This window comes from Magnolia sinica, chromosome 10 (assembly GCF_029962835.1).
Source record: "Magnolia sinica isolate HGM2019 chromosome 10, MsV1, whole genome shotgun sequence".
Taxonomy (NCBI): Eukaryota; Viridiplantae; Streptophyta; class Magnoliopsida; order Magnoliales; family Magnoliaceae; genus Magnolia; species Magnolia sinica.
In genome coordinates, this window is record NC_080582.1 from 26,277,357 (window position 1) to 26,300,014 (window position 22,658).

Genomic DNA, 22,658 nt, shown 5'->3' on the forward strand with positions numbered 1-22,658 from the left:
GATCGGCCATAAATTACGTTATGGTTGAGAACGAATTATATCGAAGAGGAGCTGATAGTTTATTATTATGGTGCCTAAGTTAAAAAGAAGCCATGTTAGCTATGGCGCGAAGTGCATGAAGGAATATGTGGAGCATGCCAAGTTGGAAACAAATGAGGCTTACATTTATGTGTTATGGATATTTTTGGCCGAAGATGACAACTGATTGTATTCAATATGCTAAGGGATGTGAAGCGTGTCAAAAACATAGGCCGATACAGCACGTGCCTGCAACCGAATTGCATCTTATTGTAAAACCTTGACCTTTTTGAGGGTGGGCCGTTGACTTAATAGGCCAAATCTATCCACCTTCATAAAAAATGGAAAGTTCCATCATTGTGGCCACTAATTATTTCACTAAATGGGTAGAAGCATGACTCATGAAGGGAATCGGCCACAATGAAATCATTGAATTCATCGAAACATACGTTATTCGCTAATTTGGAATCTTTGAATCAATTACTTTGTACAGAGGAGCAACTTTCTCGTGCAAAGAAGTAAGAGCCATGATCAAGCAATAAAAAATCAAACTGTTACATTTAACACCTTATTATGTATAGGCAAACGGAAAAGGTGAGTAAATGCGCAGATATCCACAATTGTTGGGCTCATTGGACCACATTCGAAATGACTGGTGTTGGTCGACCGACCCAAAAAAGTTGAGGCTATGACAAGAAGTGAAGTGTCTGTAGTATGCTCGTGTAGACATAAACTGATACAATCATAGATATTTGCTTGTCTCTAGGTATCGTCATGTTGTTTCACTACTCGGTCGAACCACTTGGACCATCCTTTCATGGATCTTGCCCAGGATCTTGAAATCTTGAAAGTATTACCCGAGTCTGGAAGAGAATCACATTGAAGTAAAAGCTTTTCACCTAAATAGCCAGGTAAGAATGGGTCTATGGACTAAATTTGTTTGGGAATTACTTCGGGATGAAAGGCTAGGCCAAGCGTAATGAATGATCTATCATCCATAGGAGTCTAAAAAAGAATATCTTCAAATATCATCTCAGAAGGGAAAGCATCCAGTGCTCTCAGAAAATTCCCGTGATAGTAAGTTGGAGCAGAGTATGAAGAAGTAGCCATGGTGGTTTAAAGAAACCTTGATCGAGAAAGGGATTTTGGGAGAGAAGGGAAAAGGCGTAAGACGAATAACTTGATAAAAGATCACGATCAATTTTGAATACAAGCGTATATATCGGTTAGAATCGTGTGCTTTAATGAAAGGGAAATAAATCAATAATGACTCCTTGTACAATTCGATTGTGTGCTACGTGTCACAATGACAATCGTGAGACATAGGTAAAAATTCAATCGCATATGTGGTCGCACATTTTTTTTTTTATATAACATTTTTCAATTTTTTTTTTTTTTTAAAATCAGAAAAATAGGGATAAATTAAGAAAAAAATGAATAAATTATTTTATGCCATTGGCCCTTGAAATACATTTAATTTAAGTAAAATAAAACCAATTACATAATGCATTAAATATTAAGTCGTCGTTCATCAACAATTCTATATTCTACAATATAGTTAACATTTAACGAATATGAAATATCAACATTCAACATTCAACACTACATACATGATACATCAACAATCAACATCAACACACTTGGTAAACAAAACGAAGAAGTTATTTATTATTCATCTAATCATATAGTATATACATTGATCTAGTTGCCATTGTGGGATATCACCACCACGTCCACCACCATCATCATTGCCATCATCATTCGAGTCATCTCCTTCTTCCATATACACTTCTTCTTCCGTTTCTTCATCATCTGTATGTATTAATACTTTATCAACATCCAATGGTGGATAATCTTCAGCTTGATTAGTATCACCATCTCCTCAATCTCTTCAATGAGTTGACGGCTACTACTCGCCCCCCGGCTCCCCCCATCCTTCGCCTTCGAGTGGTACTACCTTCACCAAGTGTCGATCCGTATGCGGTATTTTCAACTTGTGCCCATGTCAGGTCCTCTCCAGCAAATACCGGGTCCTCCGTCTCTCCAAGCTACTCGTTATCTGCATCCAACTCATCTAAGCAGATAGGGTCAAAGAAACCAGGCTTTTCTTTTCTAGTTTGGAATCGTTCTCGTAATTTTTTATTGTATTGAACGAAAACCAAGTCGTTGAGCTTTTTTTGCTCAAGGTGATTCCTTTTCTTGGTATGAATATACAAGAAAGAAAGAGTATTTGACATTGTTATTTAGGTAATTAATTTAGCTTAGGTCTTACACTAAAAAATTGAAGTTTACAATTACTAAATAGTCTAAACTTACTGCCTCAAACATGCTCCAATTGCGCTCGCAACCACTGACAGAATACCTGAGTCCAAGAATTCTCATAGCCAGCTTCTATAGAGTTGGATCCTTTCTATTCGGGTCTACTCCATAAGCAGCTCACCAGTGGTCAGCTAAGAAAAATAGTTTAAGTACGTTAGAGACATTTTGTAGAAAAACTATTTGTAAGACACAAAGACTGACATTCATAGCTAGTACGTACTGGATAATTTCATTGTTCGATACCTTATTACGATATCCCTTGAGAATATCCCCTCACTTTTTGTATAGAAGTTCAACAAAGTTGAGATCTTGTCTTGTTCTTCTCTATCTGGAATCATTCTTTCCAAGACATCAATAAATCCAACCATATGCATAGTAAGTGCTTCTGCTGGATCAACAGAAGTGAATAAACAGGCTGAGTTAAGGATGTAAGCAGCCGAATACAATGAAGATGACATTTGGCCGCGCCATCTTCTATTTATAATATCTAGAATTGGCTTGTAATCACAGTTTCTATAGTTAAAATAGTCCATGATCTTATTTTTCGCCCTCTCTATCGTATCATATATGTAGCCCATTCCAGGCTTCTCATCCTCGTCCACCAATCGCAACACAATGACTAAGGGCTCGGATGCTTTTAGTGCATTTACCACTTGTGTTCAAAAACTTTGCGAAATGATTATTTGTTGAACCTGTTTCCCTTCAGCCTTCTTTGACCAAGGCTCACTTATAAAATCAGCTGACACTACAAAGCTTCTAAGTTTTGATTTTTTTTGCATGTAATCTTTGTAGTGTTAAAAAGGCTGTAGCGAAACGGGTGACTGTTGGACATAGCAAGTTACCGCCAATGTGTTTTCTCATTTGATTGAGAAGAAGGACGTATTTGTACATAAAGACCGTGATTCTTCTAGCCTTTCCAATCACACTTATAAATAACCTACCTATATCTTCTAACATAAGATCAACACAATGGGCCGCACAAGGGGTCCAAAATAAACGACGCATCTTCTCCATAAGAAGACGTCCGACCATTACATACGGGGCTGCATTGTCTATGATTACTTGTATAAAATATTACGCACCTATTTCCTTAACTACATTATCTAGCAATCTAAACAAGTATTCTCCTATGTGTGGATGGCCCGATGCATCTACGAACTTCAAGAACACTGTCCTAGTTGGACAATTTATCAAAAAGTTAATGAGAGACCGACCGGATCTATCGGTCCATCCATCGGCCATTAGTGAACACCCATATGTTTTTCACGATTCCTTATATTCAGTTATGAAGGATCGTGTATATTCAACTTTAGTTTTCAGGCATGTCTCCCTCATTTCATGATATGAAGGAGGTTTAAGCCCAAGTCCAAATTGACCTATAGCCTTAACCATTACTTTGAAGCTTATCGATTTAACGACGTTGAAAGCAATGCCGGTTTGGTAAAACCACCTAGCAATATTCTGAATAGTGGTTTTCCTATTTTTTTGTTTGTACCGGTTGTCTAAAGTTGTTTGAGTTGGCCCTTTACCTCTACCTACGCCTTTGGTTGATCACATCCTCGGGGTGTGATCTACACCATCTATCCATGGGCCCATGCCCTCGGGCTCTTTTCGAGACTGTTGGTTGTACTTGTGGTCTAGACCGGCCTGTCGAAGTAAGGGGAGTGGGACTAGCTTTATCTACATTAACTACATTTATATCTTCATATGCATCTTGTTCCAAATATTCTTCTTGACTTAGGGCACTATCACATCTTTCTTAACTGTTTTTCCATATTCTCCATGATTTCCCTTCGGAATTCTAGAGTAATTTTGTCGCATGCTTTTGCATTTGACCCCGGTAAATGTGCAAGGTGTTGCTTGTGCCTTGTAATGCTACCAGTACTCACATACCTACATAACTCACATACTATGTGAGTCTTTTCTAAAACACTACGGTAATGCCCATACTTCCAACTCAGGTCATTCGACTTGGGTTTCAAAGAGGAAGATCGGGAAGAAGACATTATATTGGTGGTGTGTGTATTGATTGCTTAATAGCCTTGTACTAAAAAGAAACTAGAAAATAAACTAAAAAGTAAAAAACCAAAGTAAGAGACTAAGAGTAAAGAGACTAAAGAGATGGGACTGGGGGGAGAGAGAGAGAGAGAGAGAGAGAGAGAGAGAGAGAGAGAGTTGAGTTACACTTGTAGAAAAGGAGAAGAAGAGGGAAAAGAGAAGGAGAGAGAGAGAGAGAGAGAGAGAGAGAGAGAGAGAGAGAGAGTTGAGTTACACTTGTAGACTTGTAGAATAGAGGGGAGAGAGATTTACACACAAACAAAATTACAATTACAAATTTAAAAAGAGGTTCCAAATTCTTCAATCTTCACTTCTTGTCTAAGTTATCTTCACTTTTGCCTTGAGTCCTTGACCCTTGACTTGAGTCTTGATCTTGATTTTAGAATTATGTAGAATGTAGACTTGTAAAGTTGTGTTGTTGTAAATTGTAAGTTGTAACACTAAGTCACTAACGCAACATTAACTTGTAACAAAGTAACAAACAAACTAAAAAAAAATGTTAGGAGTTGTTAGAAAACTTAGATCTTAGATATTATGAAACTTTAAGAGAGAATGAGATAAAAAGAGAGATAGATAATAGATTAGAAACTAGAAAGAGAGAGTGGTGGGTGTGTTGTGTGAATATTTATAACTTAGAAAAATTAGAAACTAGAAAGAGAGTTCAATTCAATGGATGGAGGGCTTGGTTGTCTTGTAATGTCTCTTGAATCTTGATGGAGAGTTCAAACTCTTGGAGGAGTGGAGCTTGAGGCTTGGAATTGTGTAAGAGAGAGTGTAAGAGAGCAAAATAAAGATAGAGAGAGAGAGTTTGAGCTTTGAGTGCATGTAGGAGTGCTTATAATCTCTTTTTTTTTTTTATAGAGAAAAAATCAGGATTAAAAAAAATAAAATTGCCAACGGTCAGAAAACTGTCAGATTTCTGACCATTGGCAACTATGCGATCGCATATCATGGCACATGTGGCATATGCGATCGCATATGTGCAGTGATATGCCACTGTCGCATATGTGATCAGTGCACATGTGTGCATATGCGATCACATATGCAAATGTGTGATCGCACATGACAACACTCACCATTCGGTTTTCGTCTCAACCGAGCAGAGTCAATGGGGAGCTGATACATGGAAAGGCGACCATTCTCATTAATTGCATCGAGCAATGGAGCAACATCGCTTTCACCTTTTACCTAAAGGCGAAGTGACGTTGGGGGTAATGTTGTACCTATTTTTGAATCTTCCTATAATAGCCAATGGGAAAAGGACAAGTTATTGCATGGGAAAGAAATAGCATGTGAAAGATCTCCAGAGATATTTGGAACCCTTTTTACTGAAGTACAACTGGCGCTAAGCTGGCAATACACGTCATCTAATGATGGGGCTCGGTCGAGAAGCCTAAGAGTTGAAGTCGATTTATGAAGAAGAAGCGTTCGGGCAATTAAAGGGAACGTTAAAGAGTCACCTTAACAGCCAAGCAATGAAACAAATCATTTTCTTCTGTCCCATCAAAGTCTATAAATAACATAAGAAATCAACAAAGTAAGACGTATCATACCAATCCAACAAATCCAATCAAATTTATCTTCTCTTACCTTACATAATTAAGTAATCTTAGCTCTATCTTAGGAGTAGCAGTAATCTCTTAGCTGTAGTCCAAGTCTATGCTCATACGTTGGACTTTATCCAATCTCAATGCAAGCAATTCTTCATTCAGAAAGGCTTCTTGTAGTTGTCTCGATCGACTGTAAGTATTTCCTTCTTGTTTGACGACAGCCAAGTATCATAAAAGTCCTTTCGTATAAAAGGCAAAGTAGAACCCATCTTCGGAGAAAGAACCCTACCCTCCGAATGTTGCTTGATTACTTTTCTAAATAATTTGCGACTGGTTGAATAGGTGACCTATTTGCTCAGATCTTGGTCATATACGATCACAATCATCTTATCTGCCTATATTAACGCTTGGGGTCAAGTGGTTCGGTTGGAATTGAGCTGCACAGTTGGTTCTAGCACGCCCGCACCACCAAGGTATCCTGTATCGGTATCGGTTGGTGTAATGGTGCCCTCCGAAACCGATACGGATACGGGGGCGTAATGGCGATACGGGGGCGTAACAGCCCGTAACGGCGCAATTTTTTTTTGGCAAAAAAAAAAGAAAAAATATGGATTAAATCCGGAATATTCTAAGCATTCCAAATATGCATTCATTTATAAATTGGAACATGTTTATGGTGGTGTAGCGGTCCACTCTTTGGTGAGAAGTTGTATCGGACTATCTGATGAATTTATGAACCAGATAACCTAAATTTGACTACAAAATTCATATATTTAATTTTCTAACTATCTACTATCAATGATAGATATATTAGAATGAATGTAATATGAAAATATCTTAAATTAGGTGTTTGCAATTATTTTTGAGGAATTTCTCGAACATACCTGTGGACGTGACTGTGATTCCTGTCCATGACCTGTCATCCTCAAGTCAAGAATATTTTTTTTTTAAAAAAAAGTAGTGTCTGATATACTCCCTTGCAACTTGATTAAGGATTACTTGATTGGTTGTCAGGGGAGCTATTTTAAATACAAGTTCAGCAGTGTCAAGTGTGTGCTTGACTTCTTGCAATAATACTGCTGTGAGCTGTCTGCTGCAAATACTTACCTTAATACAAATATATACTCACAATCACAAGTCACCACCAAAATGAAAATCTGCTTTTTTTGTGGTTGTTCGACCTCCACATCATCGTCATCATCATCATCAGGCTGAGGCTGTCCAATTGGTATAGGTGCTGCATATCCATAATATCTAATGCCAGAAGGAAATACTAGATTAACGAAACTAGAGGATGACTGATCCTGACTAGACGACTCTGACCCCGAGTAAGGATATCCACCAGTGCCCGTCGAATAGCCATATTGGTGCCCATACTTAAGCTGTTGAGAATCTTGAGATTGAGAGTGCGTCTGCTGTGATGAGTAACTTGGATTTGGATCTGGATATCTATAATCATATGATATTGATCAGGAGGACTACTCTAACATGAATGTGATGGAACAGACTCAGTATAACCACCATAATTATAATCCAATTGACCATAAAAATATCCATCATAATAACCAGGACCATGAGCCTGCTGATGTTTCGAACCTCTTGGACCCGGTGCACTACTAGATGTACCCTCCTCCTGTTGGTTGTATCGTGACTCAGTACACTTATAAGTCCAACCTCGTGTACTACCTCGTTGATGTTCATTGGCATCGCGATCTGTAGACGGCTGTATAGGGCGCTAAGCAACACCAGAAGTGCCAGCACCAGGGGCAGGTGGGTCATCATCACCATCATCCGACACGGTCACGCTTCCATTGCTCGTACTCTTTTGTTGATCTTGAGCCGTACCCGTACTTGGCATAAACGTTGCCCCTCTTACTGGGTCCAACACATCTGCACGACTCTCATGTTGCGCTTCGCGTATTTCCGGGTCATCAATTTCCAATTCTTCACTATCCTCTTCAATTTGTTTTTCCTTTATTTCCAACCAAGGTAGAAGTGGGTCATCCTCATCATAAATATTATCCAAGTTTATTGGACAGTAGTCTCCGTCATCGGCAGTTGTAATGCTCCTATGATGTCGTCATATTTTTAGTTTTATATAGTGCATGAAGACAAGTCTATCTAATGTTCTAGTCTGCAATCTATTCTTATTCTTTGAATGAATAAGCGCAAAACAACTCCAATTCGTTTCGTAACTAGAGGAAGATGTTGTTTGGCTCAAAACTTTTATCGTTTTTTTTGAGAGCCTTCGTACTCTCTCAAATTAATCCACCATTCGGCTAGTTGCAATCTAGATATTGCATCGTGCAAGAGCATCTCCAAAGTTACCAAGGCGATTTTCAAATATATCTAATTTATTTAATACCTTTATTTGCAGATCTAAGTCCGACACGGTCACGTTACCATTACTCGTACTCTTTTGTTGATCTTGGGGAGCCGTACTTGGCATAAACGTTACCCCTTTGCTTGGGTCCAACACATCTGCACGACTCTCATGTTGCGCTTCGCGTATTTCCGGGTCATCAATTTCCAATTCTTCACTATCCTCTTCAATTTGTTTTTCCTTTATTTCCAACCAAGGTAGAAGTGGGTCATCCTCATCATAAATATTATCCAAGTTTATTGGACAGTAGTCTCCGTCATCGGCAGTTGTAATGCTCCTATGATGTCGTCATATTTTTAGTTTTATATAGTGCATGAAGACAAGTCTATCTAATGTTCTAGTCTGCAATCTATTCTTATTCTTTGAATGAATAAGCGCAAAACAACTCCAATTCGTTTCGTAACTAGAGGAAGATGTTGTTTGGCTCAAAACTTTTACTACAATTTTTTAGAGAGCCTTCGTACTCTCTCCGAAATTAATCCACCATTTGGCCGGTTGCAACCTAGATACTGCATGCTGTGCAAGAGCATCTCCAAAGTTACCAAGGCGATTTCCAAATGTATCTAATTCATTCAACGCCTTTATTTGCAGATCTAAGTCAGGCTCTAATCTCTTTATCACATTTTTTAGCCCGACACGAACTTCATCATCCGCAACAAATGATTAGACATATCTATACCTACGATTTAGGTAGTAACCTGCTGCATGAAGATCGTGATGGAGTTGTCTTGTCCATCTCCTGTTGATCATCCTCCAATAAGACTCCAAGCTTATACAATCACGTTGAATTGCCAACTTTGCCTTATCCATGACATCGTATAGGAAGCCCATGGTAGGTGCTTCGTCGGTTTCAACAAGACGGAGTACCCTCATTAGTGGCTCCATCACCTTTAGGATCGACTTGACCCTCTTCCAATATTTGTTGTCCCGTATGGTGTTCGCAACTTCAACCGGTGTCCCTGATGTCTTCTTCCCATGTTTTGTGTTGAGCCATTCTCGGGAAATGAACATCTTACTCAACTCTCCTCTATGCTGGAATAAACTCCCTAATGCTATAAAGTTTGTTGCGAATCTAGTCGCCGCAGGCCTCAACAACTCTCGTCCTTTCATGAACTTCCTCGTTATTGCGACTACTTGATTATGGTTGTGCATAAACGTCGTCACTTCTCTTGCCCTTTCGACCATTTCCTTAACATTCTTGTTCTTCCTAATATCTTCCAATATAAGATCAATACAATAGGCAGCACATGGTGACAAAAAAAGATGTTTTCTCTTATTCATCAACATATGTCCTGCAAACTTATATGATGCTTCATGATTTGTCACAATCTGCACTACATTCTCCTCTCCAATCTCTTCCACAACTTTATCCATTAGTCCAGTAATATAATTAGAATCTTTTGTTACCTCTGAGGCATCAATTGACTTCTGGTATATAGTTCCTAAGTGACAGTATATCATGAAGTTGATCATGCTACGTCTGGTTGAGCCAGTCCAACCATCACACATGATCGTGCATCCTCTGGCTTGCCATACAGGTTTAAAGGTAGCCACGTATGCTTTCACATCTGCATACTCTGCATCTGTCCATTTCCCCCTAATCTCCTTAGCCGTGGGAGCTTTTATTCCTTCACCTGCTTCTGCTGCTGCATTAATTACCACCTGCCAATATGGAGAATTTGCTGCGTTAGGAGGTATGTTGGCATGTATAAATAACTTTGCTGCTGCTCTACCTAATTTCTCAACGGAAGTTCTACTCCATATTTGTTTTATCTTCCTTTGTTTAGTTGATTTTTTCTTAAATAGGATTCGATCAATAGAGGGTCTCCTAGGCTCATTTACTTCTTCATCCAAACGTATAGGGGCATCACGTGAAGATGTCTGTCGTCGGCTCTCAAACATACGTTGTAACCCACCAAACCTACCCCCCCTCCCCCACTTCCAGTTGCACTCCCACTCCCACTCCCACTCCCCCTCCTCTGGTATCACGCACTGACCCATGCGTGCCAAACATGCGACGACGTTCTTCCTCTTCACGAGCTAGACGCAAGCTCTCTTCTAGCTATAGTTAATTCTCGATCTGAATCTTTGTCAGAATCAATAATATCTTCATTACAAATGCCCATATATTCAGGACCAAACACCTCCTGTCGAGCTGCGTCCAAAACATCATCTTTCTTCTTGTGTACAGCAGCACGTTTACCCTTCGACTCATCCAGACTAACTTGCATTAAAAGCATTATCTCTTTCGGTACTCTAGTACATGCCGCAACTTGACCCTTTTGATGTGCCAAATGTTGTTTGAGATGGGTAATTCCACCAGTCATTAGTCTATCACAATATTTGCACTTCATTTGGTGCCTAGTGCCACCAACCCTCTCACAATGTTGCCATCCAGTATCCTCACTTGTTGTTGGCCAGACCCAGACATTTTTTTAGGTTTAGGTAGATACTAGATAATTAGATATAGATTAGATATGAGTATGAGTATATGACCTATGTCAATAAAGATGATTTTATGTTCTAATTAAACCCTAAGAAGCTCCAAAACCTGTCTAATATAAGCAAATAAAAACATAAAGTCACTAATTTGAAAATAGAAAAAAATTATAAAATGACACCACAAATCTGTAAAATGCACATTAACATATTCTACTATAATTAACATATCAAATTCTATGATTAAATCAGCAAACCATTTATTAAAAAATGGTTTTTCGAATTTAAAAAAAAGAGCCGAAATTAGTTTGTAAATAGAAAAAATAAAAAAATGACACCACAAATCTGTAAAATGCACATTAACATGTTCTACTATGATTAACACAATCATATTCTATGATTAAAACAGCAAACCATTCATTAAAAAATAATTTTTCGAATAAAAAAAAAAGGCCAAAATTAGTGCGTAAATAGAAAAAAATATAAAAATATATAAAATGACACCACAAATTTGTAAAATGCACATTAACATGTTCTGCTATGATTAACACATCATATTCTATGATTAAAACATCAAACCATTCATTAAAAAATGATTTTTCGAATTAAAAAAAATGTCAAAATTAGTGCGTAAATAGAAAAAAATATAAAAAAAAATATAAAATGATACCACAAATCTGTAAAATGCACATTAACATGTTTTACTATGATTAACACATCATATTATATGATTAAAACAACAAAACATTCATTAAAAAATGATTTTTCGAATTTAAAAAAAAAGGGCAAAAATTAGTGCGTAAATAGAAAAAAATATAAAAAATATAAAATAACGCACAAATCTGTAAAATGCACATTAACATGTTCTACTATGATTAACACATCATATTCTATGATTAAAACAACAAACCATTCATTAAAAAATGATTTTTCGAATTTTTTAAAAAGGGTCAAAATTAGTGCGTAAATAGAAAAAAATAGAAAAAAATATAAAATGACACCAAATATTTATAAAATGCACATTAACATGTTCTACTATGATTAGCACATCATATTCTATGATTAAAACAACAAAACATTTATTAAAAAATGATTTTTCGAATTTAAAAAAAGGGCCAAAATTAATGCGGAAATAGAAAAAAATATAAAAAAATATAAAATGACACCACAAATCTGTAAAATGCACATTAACATGTTCTACTATGATTAACACATCATATTCTATGATTAAAACAACAAAACATACAAAAAGAGGTATAAATACCTATTTTTGACGAATTTCTGAAAAATGGCCCATCGAGCTTCGATTCAAGAAAATCCGTAATATAATGTGTTTTTATCTCAAATACCAAGCCAAGATTGGTCGAAAATAGTAGTAGAAGGATTAAGTGAGAGTTTGGAAGCAAGTGGTTTAAAAAAAAAAAAAGAAGGAAAATTATGCCCGTAACGGCCGTTACGGTATCAAAATCGGGGCATCGCCTGTTACGCCCTCGTATCGCGTAACGGGCCCGACCGTTACCGTTATGGCCGATACGTAACCGATTCGGGACACCTTGCGCACTACATGTGACCAAGCAAAGCTGAGAAAGTGCCAAACCGAGTTACTCAATATGCAATTTGATTTTACATATCGTCCATGGCATTTAGTTACTATACAAGCATGGCCCATTCTTCAATGATCAATCCGCGCATCTGATGGGTCCAATTGTGTACGGACCACAACCTGAAATAGATCCTTAAACTATGGATTCTTTTCAATTGAATTTGGACACTAGGATTTTCAAACCAATCTGATTTTGGACTTGTGGATTATAGGCAATGGGTTCCATAGTTTCGTAGCAATAAGATTCTATTCATCCATCATGTGCACCCCCTTGTGTTTTCATTTGAGTTTAGATTGGAGGATGGGATGGATGCTCCACTCCCTCTCTAAAAAATGCTTATTTACAAGCAGAGTCATTGAGACCTAACAAAGTGGTGGCATGCAACTTCGGTGGATTTGGAATTGTGGGGCCCATCTTGATGAATGAGCTTTATATCTATGATATCCATCCATCTGTTTTTGTAGCTTATTTTAGTGCATGGGCCCAAAATGAAGCAGATCCAAATCTCAAGTGGACCACACCACACCATAGGAAATAGTGGTGAACTGGTGATAGAATGGCTACCATTAAAAACTTATTAGGGCCCACCATAATGTTTATTTGCCAACCAACCAATTGATAAGGTCACACATGCCTAAATCAAGGGGGGAAAACAAAAAAACAAAAATATCAACTTGATCTAAAACTTTTGTGGCCTCGTGAAGTTTTTAATCACTACACCAAACTTGTGGATTTGGAATGGATAAGTCTTTGATTTAGAAACGACCTAAAGCCATTCCTAATTTGGAACGATTTTAAACCGTTTTGAACCTTCCCCTCATGTATTTTGATGCATTCGTTGTTACCCGTGTAACAACTTAATGGGTGTTACCCTAACCGTGTGGGGCCCACCTTGATGTATTGTTTGTATATCCACATCGTTCATCTATCTTTCCATCACATTTTATGATGCGACGTCAAATCATAAGAAGATCCAAATCTCAGTTGGACCATACCAATAGAAACAATGATGAATAACCAACCATTAAAAACTTTTTGTGGGGCACAAACGCTATGATTCAATTTGATCTTTCTATTTTCCTTCATCTAGATATTCTTGACATTATCAACAGGTTGGATTGCAAATAGATATTACAGAATCCTTACGATGGGCCTTTGGAATTTTTAATGGTGATCCACTCAATTACTACTCTTTCTTGTAGTGTAGTCCACCTAATATTTTGATCTGCATAAATTTTGCATGCTGTCGTAAGATGGTATGTACAAACGGATGAACTGTGTGGATATACAACACATCATCAAGGTGGCCCATACGGGAGGGGTAACAACCACTAAGCTATTACCTGGGTAATGCCTAATCCTCCCCTTACTCCAAATTCTGCAAACCCTCTCTCTCTTTCTTCCTCTCGTGATGACCCCCAAATCCCACCCATCTCTCTGTCTTCTCCTCTCCTCTCTCCCAACCCTTTATGTCCAACCCGAAGACGAGATGCTCCACAAAGACGCTGGCAGTGAAAGACAAAGAGACCCTTCGTAGAAAGGCCTCAAGGTCTCACACGCACGCGCGCACACACACACACACTCTTTCTCTCTCTATCTCAAACTCGAAAGAGAATCCTTCGTTCTCCTTCCGTTTTCACTTAAAATTTTCTTGATGAAGATCACGTGTTTTATCTTCTTCACATTTGATTATCGGCAAATATGTATTCTTCTCCATTCCAGGCTTCCATATTTCTCTGTAATTTGAGGTATTTGAACAACAATTGGATTGTAGGCAGCATTCTCTCTCTCTCTCTCTCTCTCTCTCTCTCTCTCTCTCTCTCTCTCTTTCACGCTCTTCAATGATGAATGTCGAACCGAAATAGCTTTTTGCAACTGGGAATCCCTAATTAGGGATTTTCTATTTTCGACCTTAATATTCAATCCGTAATTAGGGTTTTGTAATTGCGAATCCCTAATAGTGAGTGGGGCCCATAGATCTATTGGATGGTCTCTGATGTTCAACTAGTTTGACTGTGGGGCCCTTAAGTCTGACCATACAACTTTTAAGGCCATATATAGAAATCGTAAAAGAGCTAAACCACATGGGTGTATATAGGGAACAATGTTTGTTATGAGACTCTTTGGTATAGTTTCCATACTAGATTTGTATGCTTCTTTTTATTACAATGAAAATTGGAAGAAATTTGGTAACATGTTTGAGGCGATGGGATTTTAGCATGAGCAATCTAGAAACTTCTTGGAGGATGCATTAAGATTTGTATAAAACTCTCCATGCCATACTTTTGAAGTATGTCATAAATTTCATAATTAAATTTATTTGAGCTTTCCCTAATGAATGTTTTTTGGAAGATTGGTTCTTCTTCATTTGTTACTAGAAGTGTATGTTTTATTCATTTGACTATGAAATTCTCTAGTTACCAATAGACCTTCAAAACCAGCAAAATAAAATTGATATGCAATCTCAAGATTTAGAAAGTGGAATGATTTTGGAGAGTGAAAAGACTACCGTATTGTTTGAAAGTACTCCCAAATCAACATTTGGTTTAATATAGATTTGGCAGGTGGAATTCATTTTGAACTTATCTAGTGTTAAGAACAATGCAGAAACAATACCCATGAGGACAAGTTTATCAATCTCCCGCTTTTTCTGTATAAAACCAGTTGCTACTTGAAAAGAGAGGCTGAAATTCAAAATAGCCAAATTGTGGGGCCCATTTTGTATGAAGATGGACTGAAAAAAATATGCAAATGAGAAAATCATAACCATCCATTGGAGGCCATCAAAGAAATGGTTGAAAGGAAAATGGTCAGCCAGTCAAAATTCAAGAGGCCAAATCAGGTTAGAATAGTGAAATGAATGTGATTTTCTGGTTATCTGCCATTTAAAATGAGCACCATAATTTGGATAGTTTGGATCTTAGTTAGTAAAATGGCACGGGATAGAAAAAGGGAGTATGGGATATGTTTAAGGCAACGGCTATATATGTGTACATTATATATAGACGAGGTCAAAATATAAAATTCAATTAAAATGATTAGAATTTCTATAAACACGAGCAATAATGTATACTGGTAATCAGATAGTGGAAAAATCTCATACTTTTAACTCTTCCAAATCCTCTCTTTCCAACAAATCCCTATATAAATCAATCCATCTCTACTAAAACTTTTCACCTTCTACCTCAATCATATCAATGGATGACAATCAACGAGCTCTATTTTTTAAATACCTCCTTGAAAGTTTTCTTTTTTGATCATTTTAATTCAGTTAGCCTAAAAATGAGGTTTTTTTTTTTTTTTTTTTCAAATGTAAGGAGTTCAAAACGTCGAACCAATTACATGAGTTTTATTTCGAACTTATGGACCAGGGAGAGGGACTGATCAATGGAGACAACTGAGAGATCATGCAGAGGGGTTGGTGCATTTCATCGAGGAAGGATAACAAATCAATTAAGGAGAATGATATAGTCAGATGCAAAATATCAAACACCTGCATTCTGGTTGATGCATCATTGGTAATGAAATGAAGCAGCAGAGGGAGAATTTCATAGTTAAATGAATGAAACACACACACACACACACACACACACACCCCACCTATGAATCCAGTGAAATTCATTAATTAGGAAAAACCCAGTTCGAGAATAGTTACCTAGGTGTGCACATGCATGACACATCCATCTTTCTTCAATCAGCTTTGAGATAAAAGCTCTAATTTCTTCATCTTCAAACTCGCCTTTCTAGGATGCTTGCCAAATTATGAAACTATTCACAACTATAAGACTGACTAACTTTGGTTGAACAAATTTCTCCAATCTTGTATAGCTTTCCTTATAGAACTTTGTAGTAGAGAACTTGGATGTCCACTGTGGCTTTGATGAACACATGCTACATTACATACGTGGAAGCAAAATATAATACATGCATATTTGCTAAAGAGTAAAGGTTTGTATTGTTTTAAAATACTATATTAGCTGTTTGTGCTTCTGGCTTTTGTTTCTAGTGGCCTGGTGTTTGTATTGCCTTCCTATTAACAGTTTTCTGCATTCTATTTTTATTATACATTTTTATATAATGTTTGTTGTTTTTCTCATACCAGCACAACTACACTATTTTGAGCGAACCAGATATACGACATTCTAAAGAGTAAAGGTTTGTATATAATGTTTGTTGTTTATCATTTCATTTATATTCTTTCGTAGAGGTCCAACTTGTAACTCTTCAAAACCCGCTGTACTGCAAGACATTACGGTGCATGATGGCTTCTAGCAGTTTAAGTCACTACATGATTTCCTATTCCTCATGAATGCTTAGTTTTCGAAACATACTTCCAACTTTCACGAAATCATGTATACATATTTACGTGGGAAAATATAGTTTGGCCACCTTATCATTCGATCCGTTATATTTTTGGTTTACGAGATAATCGGCCATGACTTATATCCAAGCAACCGATCCATTTTAGGACATGATAAAAAAAACAAATCCAAATACCGGTGGAACACACTGTAGGAAACGATGGTGATATACATTAATAACTTCTTGTAGGCCACAAAATTTTTGGATCAAGTTGATATTTTTGTGGTCCCTTCATCCAAGTCTTTTTGACCTCATCAACATGTTGGATGGCAAATAAACATTCCGGTGGCCTCCAAGGTTTATTTATTTATTTTTATTTTTTGTTTTTATATTTAACGGTGGTATTCAATCCCACTTTAGTGGTGTGGTCCACCTAAGATGTGTATCTGCTTCAGTTTTTGGATAATGCCCTAAAATCAGCTGTCAAAATGGATGGAAGGCGTGGTTGCAAGGAAAATACATCAAAGTGGGCCCCACAGTCAGGGATCCACCCACATTGGTGGATCCGGGTATCCACTGAAGCTGCTCCCACAACCGTTCATTACTTTTTAAAGAGTAAAAACAAAGAGGGGGACCGTTGGGAATTTCGGCTTTTCCACGCAGAATTCAGTAGAATACAAATTCATTGCCTACGATCGGCCCAGTTTTGCCTTCTTGAACCAGTTTGGACTGCCCAGAAAACGGGTTGGTTCCATTTCAGTTCTTAAAAACCCTGCACCGATAAAACCCTAGCAAAACCTCTCATCACTATCCTCTTCTTCTGTTGGTTTCTCTTCCCACGAGTACCGGTTCTTGGGAATATTGAATTTGTTTGACTCTCACCACAGCCCAGGTACTCTTCTTCTTCTCATTCTTTTCTCAGTTTCAAGATTTTTACTCAATTCCCACCATACACATGGTTGTATTTCTGGTCAATCCTCATCACCCATTTGGGGGACTCTTCTGTGGGTGGCCCACTATGCCTAAACCATACCCGTTGTTGCCCATGCGGATGCGCCACAGAACAGGCAGCTAGGCTTGTTTTTCCTCCTACTCTGGGTCTTTCTCAATGCACTCCTCCATATGGACGGTCCAGATTTACCAATAGTTCAGCTGCGTGTGCCTGGGCTGCTTTTATTTATTTATTATTATTTAGGAATTTGTGTCTATTTGTACAAGGACGCTATTTCCAGACAACCCATCTTCAAGCACTCACATGGGATTTGGTGCATTGATCAGACGGGCCCCTTCGTGCACGTGTCATGTCCTACAAAGCAGGTCACCTCGCTCATCAGTGGGCAACACATGCACCATAACTGTGAATCATTGGCCGTTGGTTTTACGACCATCCATTACTCTGTACATGTGTGGCCCACCTGAATTCAGGAAACAGAAAACAGCAAATGAAAAGAACAATAGCGTATTTATTATTTGTACCTTGATATAGTTAGCATCACAACAACATTGTATTTGAAGAGTTGAGGAAGCACTCCCCAAAGCTAGCATGCTTATATACATCTCTCAGAGCATGCAAACAACTGTAATTATTCATTCAACTATTTGTAAATGACTAGTTTACATGTACATTGCTTTTCCCAAAGAAAACAAAACTACAATATAATCCTAATCATCTATTTCGTTAAGCTATTAATAGTGACTAAGTATTGGATGACAAGAATACGACATTCTTCCACTTTATTGTGAATGCATAGTGCATGATCAATTGTATATCGTCCCTTTGGGTCAATGGTTCTTTTGTTGAAGATCATGGGGGAGATTGAAGTTGCGGCTATAGAGTGTTTTTGAGGGTTGCATTCTGTAGTGTCCACTTAAAGACCTTTGATGGGTGGGGTTGCATTTCAATGCATTCTTGATATGGAAAAATCTTATGATCATGGGGAATGTTCTTTCCTCCTACATTTGCTAAAAAGGATATGTTTTGGGAGTAGTTGGATTTGGCGGATTGAGGGTGCATGCCCGTGACTTTTTTTTAAAAAATAAAATAAAATTTCAGTAATAGATCTGCCAAAGGTTTCTTCAAAACCTCTAAGGGTCTCCAACAAGGTGTCCCCTTGTCGTTGTTTGTCTTTTCGATTATGGCAGAAGGGTTGAGTGAGTTTATTTAGTCCATAGTGGATGTTGAATTCTTAAGTTGTTTTAAGGTGCATTCATAGAACTTGAGATTTCCCACCTCCACTTTGATGAGACAAGACTGTCTTATGCGATTCTCTCAAAGATCAAGTCTAGGTTGTCAAGCATATCTTATGCTGTTTTGGAGCTATATCGAGTCTATGGGTCAATTTCAAATAATAAGAAAAAGAAAAAAAAAATGATTGCTGTGTCGATGCCTCTAGGGATCTTGTTGATCTAGATCATGTGTCGAGATCCTTCTCATGCCTTACCTTGGTTCACTGGTTGGTGCAAATTGGGGGGGAAAGCTACTTGAGATTTGGTGGAGAAAAGGTTTAAGAAAAGATTAGCAGCTGGAAGTATATCTGTCTTGTGGTTGGGTGAAGCAACCCTCCTTAAATTGATTTTGGCTAATTTTCCAACCTACTAACTCTCTTTGTTTAGAAATTCAATTTTGGTCTCAATGAGGCTTCAAAGATCTTGTGCGATTTTCTATGGGAAAGAAGAGGAAATTAGTTCAGGTTTCCTCCTGCTTTGTGGTTTGAGAAGAACTTTGATACTCTGAAAGAGTGATGGATGATACGTAGGGACACAAATTACTCAGAATTTGCATAAGAGTGGATGCATTATATTCAAATTAAAGTGTCTAAATAATGTATACCAATTTAGATGTATCATGAACCAAAACTACGTTATTTAATCATCTATCAGATTAGTTGACATTTATTGGGGATGCGGATTCCTACGATGCAGGAACTTCTTGAACTTGGTGCGGCCCACCATGATGTTTGTGAGAAATATACCCTGTCCATCTGTTTTGCCAGATCATGTTAGGACATGGTGAAAAGGCAAGCTATTGATGTCCTAGATATTGGGGGGTAGGTAGGATTGCTAAATAATCGAAATAAAAATGGGATATATAAAAAATACAAAATCTCAATCGCCCAAGTATTGAAACCTTGATTCCAAATAATTCGTAGGACAACCTTCACCTAAAATATTTGGCAGGATAACTTTATTTCACGAATTTCTTTAAAATCAATCTTTCAAACTAGCAAGAGAAGATAAAATAAATACAACATTCACCACAAAAATGAAATAAATAACATTCAATATAAAAAAGAATAAAACATTCACCATACACAAGTGGTTATGGTGGTTCGGTGCTTTTAAAAACCACACCTACTCCACTTCCAAAATTACTACCCTCGTAATTTTGGCTTTCACTATAACAAGGTTTTCACTGGTTTATTTTAAAAACCTTATACAGATCTTGTGATTTTCACGGGCTCACCCAATAAAACCCCTTTCATGATTTTCATGGGCTATCATAAACAAAAACCCACTTTGTGATTTTCATGGGCCATCACAAATCAGCCCACTGAGATTTTCACATGCCATCTCAGAATAACCTAAAATGAAATAAAATAAATAGTGTACTTATCTTCAAATGTAAATTCAAAGATGCAGTAGAAGCTTGTAGCAAAGATCTTCTTTCTTGTTTGTAGATGTGGCAGTATTCGCTCAACAAAAAGATTATAGGGTTCTAAAATATTTTAGAAATGAAAAACCCAAATGTTACTGATTCAATTCTCTTAAATCTCAAGAGTATAGACTACTCTTTAATATAAAATTAAAATAATCTTGTGAAAGAGAATTGAATAAGCTTAAAAAGAATTTATAAATACCACACAATTAGCTTGCCGAGGACTCGAGCTTCTCTCTCACTTGCAGAAGGTTTAGAGTGATTTTTCATTGTAATTTAGAATGAGAGAAGACTTCTATTTATAGCTAAAGAAAATGTTTGGTTGGCCGGATTCTACCGATTTCGTTGCAACGGCTATCAGATTGCACGGGATAAGATTTATGCAAAATTCGGCTGGCCTGAGGTGAAATTCGACTTGGCTAGCTGAACCAAAAGTTAGGCTGGCCGAATTTTCAACAAATTTTGATTTTTAGACCGAATTTGAATTTAGGTTAGCCGAGGAAGTTAGGCTGGCTGAACTCCAGAGCAAATATAATATAGATAACCCAAAATAAATGGATTTTTGAAAGTACCTAACCTAAGGTCTTTCTAGGGTTATATCACCTGTTGTTTAGCAAATACAAAGTTCAACTTGTCTTAAAACCGAGCGACGTCTTCTTGAGATGATAAGTCGATCTTGAGATGATCTTCAGACGTGTAGAGTAGTTGCGATCTAACCGTACTTGCGATCTGTTTTGTCTCACGAAATTTGACAACCATATGTGTGTTGAACCTATAAGCACTTACACATGGGCCCAAAAATGAGGCTGCGTGACACGAAAAAGTGGGTAGGGTAATATGCCTACCTTTGAAACCTCCCTGGGGTCCACCATAATGTTTATATGCCATCCATATTGTTCATAAGGTCATTCCTACTGGGATGAATTGAAAAAAAAAAGAAAAAAAGCCTAATTGGAAACTTCTGTTACCCGACGAAATTTCAATAGTTGATGTTTCCTATCGTGCGGTCCACTTGAATTTTGGATCTGCCTCATTTTTGGGCCCATGTCCTAACATGATCTGGCAAAACAGATGGAAGGGGTGGATTTCTCACAAACATCACGGTGAGCCCCACCTTGCTTCCCGGTGCAGTTTATTGGATTGTCAAAATTAAAATATCTGGTCTTATTTCAAAAAATAAGTGTCCACGAATTAGAAGTTAGCATTGTACAACCAGTGTGCATGATTTTTGTACTGTAACATGGCGACAGTGGGTTCCTCAATCTAGCTGGTTTAATTTGAGCTATTATATGCCATTACCATTTTGAAGCGCCTGTATATCTGCGTCATCTGCAGCTGGAGTATCAAATAACTCCTCCCCATGTGGTTTTTGTAGGTTGGGCTATAAAATCTTTGCTTTGTGGTTTTTGCAGGTTGGGCTATACAATCCTCGTTAAATCCAAACACCATCTGCATCGGAGATTGTTATTCTGTTGAAGGGAAAGGAGGGTTTCTTGTAATTGCAGAGACAGACAATGCCGAAAGTTTCAGCTCTGGACATGGATGATGTGCCCATGGGCCAGCTGCCTCCACACCTTGAGCTCCAAAGAACCCGTGTAATCTGCAAATCAGATGCACCAATACATGTATGTATAACATCCCCTTTTAGTCTACTCTCTCTCTCTAAATTTCTAGCAGTGCTTTGAGGATATAGGGTTTCTTCGGTTCTTTTTTTGGTTTTTTCTTTCCTCAGATTCTTGGTCATGTCATGGAATTAAGATTTTTTTCCCTTGGTGTAGTGTTTTTATTATGACCCTTAAGTTAGGGATTATGGTAGATTAATTGTTGCTGAAATTTTGTTTGATTCAGTTGTTTAGTCCTTGTTCAGAATTTTGATACTAATCCAGAAACAACATGCATTGTTGACCATTGCATATGGAACATCACCTGAAAATTAAACATCAGGACAATCTCAAGCATCTGATTTTGTGCTTGCCATCTTGACGCTGCTGGAGCATGGACTATTTTCTCTTTAACCATGCATTTGGTGGCCATCATTTGCATTGTTAAGATTGTCTTGTTATTGTAATTTGGGTTATGTTTCATTTACTACGATGCTAACAATATGAACTGCCTGGTAGCAAAATTTGCTTTAATTGGATGGTCCTGATCTTGTATTTAACGGGTTTTCCTAACCAAATCTGAATGTTGGGATTTAGTTTTAACTGTTTATTTGCAGCAGGCCGGAGTTCTAACTCCTGGATTTTTGTACCATGGGCCATCAAATGTGGCTCCGACCACCGAAAATGGGCGGTGGTCCTGCAAAGTATGACTTGGGAATACCACAATTT

The 22,658-nt window shown here is 37.6% G+C and overlaps 1 protein-coding gene across 2 annotated transcripts in view; it reads left to right on the top strand.

Moving 5' to 3' along the window:
* The window catches only part of LOC131258205 (uncharacterized), a 60,074-nt gene that overhangs the window by 8,003 nt on the left and 29,413 nt on the right, over window positions 1–22,658 (top strand). Inside the window, exons 2-3 of one of the 2 annotated variants that reach the window (XM_058259341.1) lie at window positions 16,474–16,526; window positions 21,741–21,953. In XM_058259341.1, the coding sequence (XP_058115324.1) occupies window positions 21,843–21,953 (111 nt within the window). In that variant the 5' untranslated portion in view covers window positions 16,474–16,526; window positions 21,741–21,842. The remainder of the gene's footprint in view (window positions 1–16,473; window positions 16,527–21,740; window positions 21,954–22,658) is intronic. The other variant, XM_058259342.1, reaches the window with a different exon arrangement.